The sequence below is a fragment of the Diceros bicornis genome, chromosome 10 (assembly GCF_020826845.1).
Source record: "Diceros bicornis minor isolate mBicDic1 chromosome 10, mDicBic1.mat.cur, whole genome shotgun sequence".
NCBI lineage: Eukaryota > Metazoa > Chordata > Mammalia > Perissodactyla > Rhinocerotidae > Diceros > Diceros bicornis.
The window spans coordinates 35,575,106-35,587,653 of NC_080749.1; the positions used below are offsets into that span (position 1 = coordinate 35,575,106).

Below are 12,548 nucleotides of genomic sequence, written 5' to 3' on the forward strand. Positions count from 1 at the left end.
CAAAGCATTCCCCACCTTCCAATACCTGGGGCTAAAAACACAAAAGGGCATCCCTTCTTTGCTTTTTACTTACCTCTCTCTTTCTGGTGGGGTTATTTCAATAGAACTCTGAAATTACCAAATGAGGTGAAGCACTGAGCATCGTAATGAGCCTCGAGCTAAGAATAAGGATCCAGATAGACCTGGGCTCAGAAATGAGACTTTGGATGACTCTGAACGTAAACTGCTTATCTCCACCCCAGAGGCCTCTCTCTGGATCTCCTCTCAAAACACTGAGCTATTATACAAGGGGATTAGGACATTATGCCTTCTCTCCGTGCAGCTAGGTAGAACTGTTGCAGCCCAGAGGAATAAATAGCTTGGTCTGCAATTCAGACAGTGACAGATGCTAATAGAAATAATTTCATCTCATATGTATAATGGGCAGGGATCTGTTTATAAATAGCACAGACTATCTATATTTGGAAAATAAAGCAAATCTGGAATCTCCTCCTTCTCCCCTCCCCGTTCTCTTTATGTTCAAGTTCCATGTTGCTTCAAAAATAAAACCTTTCAAATATACCTCTGAAAGCAGTTGATTTGGTAACATACATGCACCCTCACGTGCTGAATTAAGAAAGATGGTGGAATAGTTCAGTCACAGGGGTTATTCACAAACAAACCCTTTTGAAGCGAAACCGCTTACATCACTTAGCTGCTTTGTGTTGTGCTGAGCCAGAACCATGCCCATGGAATCAGGCACACTTGTGAACTTGATGGTATCTGGGTGCTGTCGATACTTCCTCTCATTTAATGCATCGCCTGCTTTCTTGGCCTTCTCAACCTCCAGAGAACCAAGAGGCAGCCATCCAATGCCCTTGAAAAAGCTGTTGTACTCGTCTTTATATAGGTTCTGTAAAAGAGTAGTCTCATATGAGGAGATAGCCTAGAGAATATGCAAGAGATGTTTCTGAAATCTGCAGTTCTACCCGGGGGAAACGAACAGCACCTCTTTTGGCATGCTCGTGTCTGTAACGGAGCTCTTGACTATGTCTGTCTCAGAGCTTCTTACCCAGAATTTGGTAACAAGAAAAAGTAGTTCTGTTGTTAGAGTGCATTATACAACAGAGAGGGAATCTAGGCCACATATTTCCATGGGTACTGCTAAAGAAAAATTGTATCTCTTTTGACAACAAATTGGGCTTTCCTTTTGATTTCACTGAAAACTCCACAACTTCGACTTTCACCCACACTGTCATCAGGCTATTCCTGATCTCAATTGGGGAGAGACATTTTCATTGAGCAACAGTAAATGAACACCATTTCTTCCCTTCACAGAGGACAATTCTTGCAGAAATCTGGCTCCTGCAGAAGGAAATGAAGTGAATATTAAATACCCTCCCTATGCACCTCTCCATGAGTCATGCTGCTTCACGAAGCCTTCCTGGCTCATTTCAGATGACTCATTACATAGATTTACATGCATGAGAGTGTGACCTTGAGTTAAAAAAAGAAAAAAATAACTTTCCTGAATTCAGAAAGCATACAGAATGCTTCTATTTTGCATTAGACATATCACCATTGAAGCAGACCCGCCAGGAGCAATCATTTCTGCTTGCTGAGAGTCATAGTGGCTTATATACTTAGTGGAATATGGTTTTATCTTTGATTCATAAATTAATAAAGACAATGTCAATCGTTACAATAGGAGCACAGAAAGTCAGCAAAAACAGCTTGTGCCCCATGCCTTTGTTAGTCTTTCAATAATGATTGTTTGTTTTAAAGTGTATTTTTCTAATATCTTACTGTATTGTGAAGTCTACTAAAATAGCAAGAAATGATGATCCCTTAAGTACCAACACCTCTGGGTCTGTATGTCGTACACACTTACATCACTCTGAATTTGATTCATATTCCTGGTGTGCTCCAGACTCATGGCATCAGGTAGGTATGTGTAATGATGTATCGGCTGTTTGTAGTTGACGTTGGTGGCAACATCCTGGGCCATCTTTGCAGCTGTAATGCTAACCATGTCCCTAGGGGTGTGGTAGCTGGTTTTGGTGTTCTCATAGTTCTTCTTGTATTCACGATCGGACTGCATCTTTGCCACATTCATATAGTGGACCAGCTTGGGATCATCCTGGAGGCTTCTAAAACCTACATGCTTTCCCTTTGACTTCTCGTGAGCTTCCTTGTATTTATACTGCGGAGGCAGAATTTGGTTAGCAAAATCATAGGCATTGATAACATTAGATGCAGTAATTATATTCACACACAAAGGCACTCAGAACACTGTGAATTTCTGGAAGATTGTACAAGAAAGGCAAACCATACCCCCAGAAAGTTCAGAGTGAAAGCACTTCTTTCCAACAGTCCCAGGTTACAAATGGGTGTCATAATAAATTCAGGACAAGTTTCTTTTCTTTGCTATAAATCCTATAGATGATTTGCATGTAGAACTTTTTTTAAAGCCAATTGAATTGTCACACTTAATATAAACCTGACACATTTCAAATATAAGACCAATACCTCTTGGGTTTTCCAGGGATGTGTATCTTCCTAATCCAGTGTTATTTCATATCATGGAATATTAGATATTATTGAGAAAATCTTCCATTTTCTGTGCCAATTGGCCTTGTGATATGTGCACAAAAGGTACAGAAGAAACTCTAAAGAACGGTACATGCAAGACATTAACACTCAGATCTTCTCGGGGTGAGGAGCAGAAAACAGTACTGTCATTGTTGTCTCAGGTTGACCTAATAGGGTTAAAATGAAAAGACTCTTCTCCCTAGGTGGCGTCAATTTAGATGCTGCATAGGCAGCGTTCCGGGCCTTCACCCAACCAATTCCTCAGCAATTACTCTCCAAGTTCACTACTGAAGCAGCTGCAGATGAATTAAGGAACTACAGCAAGGGCAGGAACCACTGGGGGCTTTCCCCATTGGTAAAAACCTAACCACAAGAGCTCTGCTGTTCAAGCTCTCTCGTGGCTGGAATCGGCAATGGGCTGTAGACTGAGCTACACTGTATGAAACAGGTCAACACCTCAATTTTTATATTGGAGAATTCAAATCCACCTAAGCTCTGCAGACACTCTGCTCCTGCCATTTAAGCACCTATTTATAAACAAGAGTTTAACAGGCAAAAGGATTATCAAGTAATTTCTAGTCATATTAGAAAAAAATTGATAACGTAAACTTCAGACTTCTACTTTCTCCTTAAACTAGAAATGTATTTCATAGTGATGTGCAAACCTTTGAGGAATACATTTTCAGTACCATCCCCACCAGGAAAGCTGTAGAATTCTTACACCCCTATCTCCCACGTGGTCTGTACACATGGGTGGTTTCTTTCTTCTCATCTCTCAAACCAAGACTGTAGCCCCTGGAATAGTATGTGACAGTGATGTCTACAGGGCATGCCTGCTTTTTGAAAATTTTGTTTTTCAATGATGGGAAGGCATATAAGTGTATACTTTTTCTATTACAGATGAAGTGGGCATCAATTTACATAAATCAAAACTATACTCTGGAAAAGTGGGCTTTTTCCCATTTGGTTTATAAAATCTGTACATTTTATATTAACGTCTTTTCAATCTTCTTACTACAACTATAATGCAGGCAGTCATCTGAATTTAATGTGTTAGTGTCAGTCAGGGTGTTCTCACCGAAAATAAATGTGGGCTGTCAGGGAAATGTGTCAGTGAAGGCAATTTGGGCTATGAATCAGGGGAGAAAGCCACTGTCCGATTTATGACAGTTCTACCAAGTGGGGTCAACTGAAAAGAATCACAAAACGTTGAAAAAGTGACAGGTTTTCAAAACAATATTTCATGGAAAATTCAAATGTCATTAACTCAAGATATTGTTTTCAGTGTGGTATCATTTAAACAAGCACACATTTGATTACTTTTTAAAAAGGCAATCACCCAGATTTCACCTAAAATTTTTACTCACATCACTGGCAATGTTTCTTGATGCTTTGGCCACAGTGATGGGAATAGCATCACCCAGCACATTGTTGCCTTTGGCTATTAAATCATGCCAGTCCCGTTTATAACAGACCTGGAATGGGAAAGAAAAAAAGATGTCAGCATGCTGTGTATTAATCAGCTAAAGCGATTCCTCAACTGCTGGGACTGTTTTGTTCTTTTCCAAATATAAGCTAAAGGAATCTCTTATAGCACATACTGTTTTAAGAAGCTACATTAACAAATTTCACACTTTGTATACCATGAAATTATTGGATTCTGCACTAATTATTCACCCAAATATGGTTTTGGCACATACTGAAAAGGGATATTGAGAAACTGGAGTAGGTCCAGAGGAGAGTAACAAAAGTTCTGGAAACCATGGTATGTGAGGACTAACTGGAGAAAATTAAGTTGTTCAGTACTATGAAAGGAAGGTCAAGCGAAGACCTGGTAGGTAGCTTGAGAAATTTTAGGGTTGTTGTGAGAAAGAATTTCATTTATTCTTATTTTTTTGGAGGATAATAACCTCCTCCATATGCAAAACTAGGAAAACTAAGTAGAATTTTTAGAGAAATAGATGCTGGGTTCTACGTAAGGAAGAATGTTATATCCTTTAGAGTTGTCCTACACTTAAAAAGGCCAACTCAAAAGGTAGAGCCATCATCATGAGATATGCTCCAATGGGGATTATGTGGGAAATTGACCTACATACTTGTCAAGGTCCCATCCTAATCTAAAATTCTATTATTTTATTGTCAGGTCTGGATTTCACGCCCTATCAAAGACCCTACTTACATCACTTATATTGTAAGCATTGCACTTGGCCTGGAGAAACTGAGGAAGATCAGGACTCATAGTGTACTTATGTTTCACATCTTCTCCTTTAGCTTTGTATAAGACCTGCAACACACAGTCACAAAAATAAAATGCATATGGGTAGTACAAAAAAGAAACTATATTAATTGCATGCTTAACAAAGTTATTCCTAGCACAATGCCCCTCTATTTCTATTGTTAAAAATTATCAAAGGCATTTTCCTATTTTTAAGAAATGCAAGTATCTTGCTATCTTTAGGAAGACCCAACAACTCTGTGTATTATAAAAGAGACAAAAAAATCCTTAAGAAAACAGAAATCTTTGACTGCCAGAGAGGAATGGAAAATAAGTGCAAACGCAAACACTAACATGAATAATAGAATTCACCGAAGCCGGAAAAGCTCCTTCTTTGCTAGTGGAGTTAATAGTTCCTAGAGTCTTGTTTTTTTTGTTTTTGGTTTTTTATTCCAAGAAAAAATGGTAGTTAGAATGAGTCTTTCACTTCTGCTAAAAACTTTCCACTAGTAATTGTATCAGTAAAAGCATATAATAATTTCCTCACAATATCAAGGTGCTTATACATAAATCCTGTATACTCCAAAGATTTACTATTTCATTTACCCTCTTTTGTAATTTTAAAGATGTCTGAACAACATCAAAGTATATGATATAAAAATCACATTGTATCCTCCTCTTGGTAATGGAAAAGAAAATGCTTCATTTCTAAAACTAAAACAGAAGTAGAATCACAAGTAGATTTTCAATCTCTTGTCATTTATCATATATACCCCCTTTCCCAGGCATGTCTGTGTGGAACATCATAAGTAAACTAGTGTGTATGTATCACAAGTAGTCTGAAATGGCTGATATCTAAATGTATCCCCAAATACTAAATAATTTCTTCGCGAAATCCAAGAGCTATCTTTACTTCCTCACTGCCTTTAGAAACCATATCTAAGCATTCACAGAATCCCATTCATTTGACTTTCTAAACATCTCCTTTCCCGTTGCTACTGCCTTAGTTAAAGTCCAAATAAGCCTTCTATTGCATTTCTGTAACAGCTTCCTAATTCATCTCCTTGCTTCCCATCTCTCCCCTCTCCAATACAGTCTCTGCACTTTTAGCCAGAATTATCTTCTAAAACACAGACCTGATAATGCAAGTCCATGGATTAAAAATCTTCAGTACCTCCTGTTACCTACCCCGTAATGTCCAGACTATAAATTAGCATACAGGACCCTCAATGACCAGGTTACAATCCCAAACCCTTCACTGTCCTTCCATTCATTACTTCGTGACTGTCATCATATTTTTCCTTTTGCCAGAAACACGTCCTTCCTTTATTTTCCAGGAATTCTTGGGTAGATGGTTACCCTCTTCCCTTGTGCTTACTTACTTAGCACATGCCTCTCCTGGAGCATTCATCTCTCCATGTGACAATCCATGCCTTAGTCTTATACTCTTGTCCTATAACTTTGTTATATCCTATATCCCACTAATCCTCCTCTAGTTCGTCTTTATACATCAGCACGTATTACAGTGCCTGGCACATGGAAGGTGTTCAAAAGCATGTATTCAACGAACTAACGAATGAACGCTTTTGATGTCCCTTTAACTCCTCTATACACCAAACTCTCCTTTAGATCTGACTTTCGCCAGAGCATATACATTGCTCATGGACAGACAGGCAAACGATATACTAATCTCCACCAAGACTTAAGTAAAAAAAGTCTCTGTAATAATTGTATATGACGAATTCTGAGAGCAAAATCATATACTCATGTGTATTATTTCCCTGTATTAATATTTTATATATGAAAAGCAAATATGAGCAACTTCATAGAGAACTGAATATCATGAAATTGCCACAATAAAGTGTCTGAGATTTAAGTTTAAATTTTGTGTGTGTGTGTAGTATTAGAATAGAACTTTTTGCACCATGTCAAATTTATCCAATAACACAGTATTTCAAGGCAGTTAAAAAGGCAGACATTTTAAAAAGGAAGGTAAAAAGCAAGATAGAAGAAAAAGAAAATACTAGTGCCCAAACTAAAAATAATTGTAATTATTATTTTTAAGTTAAATAAATAAAATAATAATTCTAAAAGGAAACATACTGGCTCATAAGAATAAAAATTTTGAGCTGACGTTTATTTATTTATTTTTTTTCTTCTGATCTTCTAAGTAGATTTTTTTTTTCAGGAAGATTGGCCCTGCACTAACATCTGTTGCCAATCTTCCTCTTTTTCTTTTTTTTCCCCAAAGCCCCAGTACATAGTCGTGTATCATAGTTGTAGGGTTGTAGCTCTTCTCTGTGGGATGCCACCTCAGCATGGCTTGATGAGTGATGAGTAGTCCTGCGCCCAGGATCCGAACTGGTGAAACCCGGGCCACCAAAGTGGAACGTGTGAACTTAACCACTATGCCATTGGGCCGGCCCCCTGACATTTATTTTTTTTAAGCCTCCCTCCATCCTTTGCCCACTCTCTTTTGTTGTACTCACATCACTGATCTGCTTTGTGTTCTGTTTCGCCTGGACCATAACTGGGGAGTCCACGACACTGGTAAATTTGAGGGTGTCTGGATGTTGCCTGTACTTCTTTTCATTCAGGGCATCACCCGCCTTTTTAACTTTTTCTACTTCCAGACTGCCGATAGGTATCCAGCCTATGCCTTTCATCCAGTTGTTGTAGTCCTCCTTGTAGGCATTCTACAGCAAAGAGAGAGAAGAGGATGAGTGCCCCAGGCAGTGGGTTCTCTCACGGCAGTCTCCAACCTTAGAAGGGCATTGTCTTGTGGAGTGGATGTCGCTTACATCACTCTGTATGTGCATCATGTTTTTAGACAGCTCCAGGTCCATGGCGTCAGGCAGGTAGGTGTAATGATGGAGCGTATGCTTATAGTTGACGTTGCTGGCAACATCCTGAGCTTTCTTAGCTGCCACCACATTGAACATATCATGGGGCGTGTTGTATTTCGTCTTTGTCTTCTCATAGTCTTTTTTATACTCCCAATCTGACTGTATCTTGGCCACATTCATATAATGAACCAGTTTAGGATCATCCTGGAGACTTTGGAAGCCAACCATTTTCCCTTTGGCTTTTTCATAATCTTTCTTGTACTGAACCTATCGGAAACAAAGTAGGCATATTTTTAAATTCAGTTATAAATATTTTACTGAACAATGGGACCATGAATTGAAGCAATTGAGCTCCCCAGAAATTACTTTACTTTAATAAACCATTAGATATTCACTTGCAAATACTTAGAAACGTAGCTTGGTAAAATAAAAAATGTTATTTTAAGCCTATCTGATTGTCTCTCGTTGCTTCTGCCACTCAAGAGAGTTGGGGTGGGGGCATTACATAATTCATATCAGTGACGAAGTAAAATGAGTTCCTTTCTACTTATACACTGGTGGAGAAAAGTGAAAAGATAAATATTTCACAATCTCTACCAATCATATTGTGCTGTGAAAGAAGGAGACTCCAAATAGCTGGCTATCTTATTAGAAGTAGAATTGTAGTAGTAATAGTAGAATTTTAGTAGTAGTAGTAGAATTTTAATGAGTCTTTGTATATTCAAAGGGAGACCCAGAGCCAGTGGTGTGTAAACCCTAATTGGCTCTGAATAATACAGTGAGGAGAAGCGAGCTACCTCAGGGAGACCTGGGAAGAAATCTGGGAAACTGAGAAGCAGAGATGTGAGGGAAGGCTTGTGTGTATGTCCGGGTGGGGTGTGGCTGGAGGAGGGCACCCACAGAGAAAGGGGAGCAGTGACAAATTCTGGAGCAGGGATTTGGGGACACAGACATTTATTATTCGATTGCAACATATTTACGTTGGTGCAATGTCAACTTCATTTCGAACAATCAATGAAGTTGTGCTTGGGACCTAGGAAATCAAAAGCAAGGGGCCGTGTTCCATCCCTGGATCAGGCAGAAAGAGAAGTAAAGCCAGGGGAAGAGAGCCCAGCTAAGCCAGAGCAAAACCATCATGTGCAAACAAGGAGTCAGAGATGATCAGAAAAAATGAAAACCTCAGAGTATCTGCAGCAATCATGGCGCTGGGGCGGGGGTTGGGGGGAGGTATCCCACTGCCTATAGGCAAGGTGGGGGCTTGAGTCAATTTTGTTTAAATCTCAAAGAGCAAAGTAACTTCAGCTCACATGAGGGTTAAAGTAAGAAAGGAAAAGAAACAAGTCTTATCTTTAATGGAACCTAACGATGACTATTAGGGGCTCTGAAACTTGAAGCCAATTCATCAGTATGTAGATGCAATGAAGCAAAAAGAGAACAAGGGAAAGAGAGAATTCATATAAATTAAGCAAGTTTTGAGATAAAGTTTTGCCATAGGAGGTTATTATGACTTAAATAGTACGTAACTTCTTTATTTCCACAAGAAGGAATAATGCGAATTTGTGCAGAAATATAGATGAGAATCTAGAATTAGAGTGCTTGATTAGAACTGATCAGTAAAGGTTATAGGAATCCTTACTCTCCCCCAAAATTCAGATCTATTTAGGGAACCTTCCTTTCTACATAGTTTTCAACTGGACTTGCTTCCAGTCAGGGACGACAGACTTGGTGACTTTTGGATAACAAGACCAGCCCGCCCACATTTTCTAGTTACACACAGGTGACCACCAGCTGGCCTTACGTCACTCGCCGCCTGCCTGGCGGCCTTGGCAACTCGGATGGGAATCGCATCGGTTCTCAGGTCATATCCCTTTTTGCTCAAATCTTTCAAGTCTGCTTTGTAGATATTCTGAAAGAAAAACATCATTTGAATATAACTCAGGCCACGCTTAGAAAAGGCTTAACCCGTAATCAGCTGCTGAGCGCATGCGCACACCTCACTGATGTTGTAGGCATTGACTTTAGCCTGAACGAACTGAGGCACATCTGCTGGCAGGCTGTATTTGTGAATAATTTCCTCTCCTTTGGCTTTGTAGGCGGTCTGGAAGAGAAAAAAAATGCATAAACAAACAAAAAAATAAATAAAGTAGAGGAAAGCATTTAATGGCACAGGAAAATAATTTTAGAGCACATCACATTGCCCAGAGGTGCTTGTCATGAAAGACGTTCTCTGTGTCAGTCCCATATTCACCCCCCTGACAATGTCTGTAGGCATTTAAGGTCTCACATGCAATTGCACAGGGTTCTATCTTAGTGCTGGTTCAGGTCCCTTGTGCAAAGGTCCCTTGGGATGCACTAGGAACTTCTGGACTTACGTAAGGGCATCTCGAGGAAGTTAGCCCAGGGAGGTGGCCTGATGAAAACGCTGACCTGCAGACACTTTCCTGAGCATAGGAAAGGCTAATAGGGTGGGCTACACCAGCTGCCTGTATTATATTTTGTGGGTGACTAAAGGGACTTAGGGGTAGTTTTTACTATACATATGATTTTTGTCTTAGCTCTGACTTAAAATTTAACTCCTCCATATGATGTAGTACGTGTATTCATTTTCTCGATCTTTCCTAGAAATAGGCTTGTGTTTCTTGTCATCAAGAGGAGCCCCTCTTCCCTTTCCCTTGGAAAGCAATGTCCAATGCCTGAAAGGATAGTCAGCACAATATACCTAACACTCTAAAGATATGAATTAGGTGTGCTATTTTAATGAAAAGCTGGGGGAATTATGCAGTTGCTTATGTAATTGAGTCTCCCTAGATTAGATTACAACTACAAGTGATGAGTACATTTGGACTACAAATGTATTTTGTGTCAGAGAACATTTACTAAAATACAGGTAGGCTTAACACTTACATCACTCCTCTGGGCCTGGTTAATTTTAGACTGTACTATAATCGGAGCATCTTCAATAGAGGTAAACTTGAGAGTGTCTGGATGTTGGCGATATTTTTTCTGTTTGGCAAATTAAAAAGAGAAAAATAATAATATTACTTTCACCGAAGGTTAATATAACAAAATCCTTGAAATTTATTTTGGTGGAACAAGGATCTTTCCTGATTTTAAAATGTAAAAATACTAGATTCTTGTTTGGCTTGGGGAAAAAAATGAATCCAACACAAAAGCCAGTGTTAAAAAAGCTGGTTTAATTTAGGATTATTTGGGGCAGCACAGACCAATACAACTTTCAGGAACCAGACTTTACTTTCTTAATTTCTTGCTTGTGACATGAAAGTGGGCACTCTCAGTTAAGCAGGATCTGGAAACATCACGAAGTTTTCTAAAGGATTAACAGAAAAGCAGGCAAGGAGATTCGAAGTGTCTTTGCATGACACTAACAAGTTCTCAGAGATGTTCTTTTCCCTGTCACTCCAGCAGTGGCTGAAGGACAGAAGCTCTCCAGTCAAGGGAGGAGGAATTGAGGAACTAGGGCAACAGCTAAGGATTATTAATGAGAGAGAGGACTTTTGCTTTCCGAGCCTTACTGTGGTTAGTACATAGGTTATCACTAACTGCTGAGGGAGCACAGGAGAGGGGACGTGGGGAAGGTGTCTCAGTTGGGAGCTGGCAACTTCTGGCTACACTTATTCCTATATTTTTCTCCATTTCTTCTCCCAGTCCTCTTCCTTTGTGAGTATTACACATCCCACTATTGAGGATATGGTAACATTGCTCTTTCAACTTCAGACTTCTGAAAACCACTAACCCAGAACTTTTTCTGAAAGATCTCCGAGTAGACAAAATGGTTTTCATCAAAAACAAACAAAAACACAAAACAACAAGGACAGCAGAAACTTGAGTGTGAAGACCCACTCAGCACCTCTGTCCCTTCTTTATGTAGTCTAACCTCCTTGATGATGGATTCACCTCACTGCGGTGGGAATGTTCAGCTGTTGGCAGAGGAGGGACAAATAACCTGTCTGCTTTAAGAGCCCAAGATTGTCACTGTTTTTTCTTAGACTGAATAATAATTGACATGCCACTTCGAAGTTATCAGAATATGACATAGAGTATAATACTTCAAAGAAAACTTCTATAATATTAATTATATGCATTATTCATAATTGCCAAAAATTGGGAAAAGCTACATGCCCACCTACTGGACAACCAAAATGTGGTATAGCCATACAAAAGAAATACTACTCAATAATAAAAAGGAATGAATTACAGACACATGTAAAAATATCGATAAATCTCAAAAACATCATGCTAAGTGAAAGAAGTCTGATACAAAAGAAATTTCCAGAAAAGACAAAACTATAGAGACAGAAAGCAGATTGGTGGTTGCCTGGGGGTGAAGATGGGAGCAGGAATTTTTCAAGGAAACTTTTTGGGATACTAGCATCATTTTAAAGTTCAATTGTGGTGATGGCTGTACCACCATATGAATTTATTAAAACTCACCAAGGTGCACACTTAAAATAGGTGAATTTTATGGTAAGCAAATTATACTTTGATAAAGTTGCTAAGAATATGTTTATCATGAATGGTTAACATAAATGCTTTTGGTGATGTAAAGGAGTATGCTTATCTACCACGATAATTCATGCACATGGTGGGTTTTTTTCCTCAGCAACAATTACTAGAGAAGGAAGTGTTAAAGGAGGCATTTCCTATGGGGTTGAAGGTTAAACATGACACATTCACGCTGTGACACACATGCTGGCTTTACCTCGTTCAGGATGTCTGAAGCTCGCTTTGCCTTTTCCATTTCTAGGGACCCAAAAGGCACCCAGCCACAACCTTTCATCCAGTTGTTGTAGTCAGCTTTGTATTCAACCTAAAACACCAAGAGAAAGTTATATTTCTTTTGCTCAGCATCATCCGTATTCATAAAAATCACTAAAATTTTACCCAAAAAGATGTTT

At 39.1% G+C, this 12,548-nt stretch overlaps 1 protein-coding gene across 4 annotated transcripts in view; it reads right to left on the reverse strand.

The window, feature by feature from the left end:
• The window catches only part of NEB (nebulin), a 233,271-nt gene that overhangs the window by 179,710 nt on the left and 41,013 nt on the right, over positions 1–12,548 (reverse strand). For all 4 annotated transcript variants that reach the window (XM_058548962.1, XM_058548960.1, XM_058548961.1 and 1 more), the window contains exons 27-36: positions 12,353–12,460; positions 10,537–10,635; positions 9,626–9,730; positions 9,431–9,538; positions 7,588–7,899; positions 7,276–7,482; positions 4,751–4,855; positions 3,939–4,046; positions 1,871–2,182; positions 686–892 (exon numbers count right to left, since the gene is read on the reverse strand). In XM_058548962.1, the coding sequence (XP_058404945.1) occupies positions 686–892; positions 1,871–2,182; positions 3,939–4,046; positions 4,751–4,855; positions 7,276–7,482; positions 7,588–7,899; positions 9,431–9,538; positions 9,626–9,730; positions 10,537–10,635; positions 12,353–12,460 (1,671 nt within the window). The remainder of the gene's footprint in view (positions 1–685; positions 893–1,870; positions 2,183–3,938; positions 4,047–4,750; positions 4,856–7,275; positions 7,483–7,587; positions 7,900–9,430; positions 9,539–9,625; positions 9,731–10,536; positions 10,636–12,352; positions 12,461–12,548) is intronic.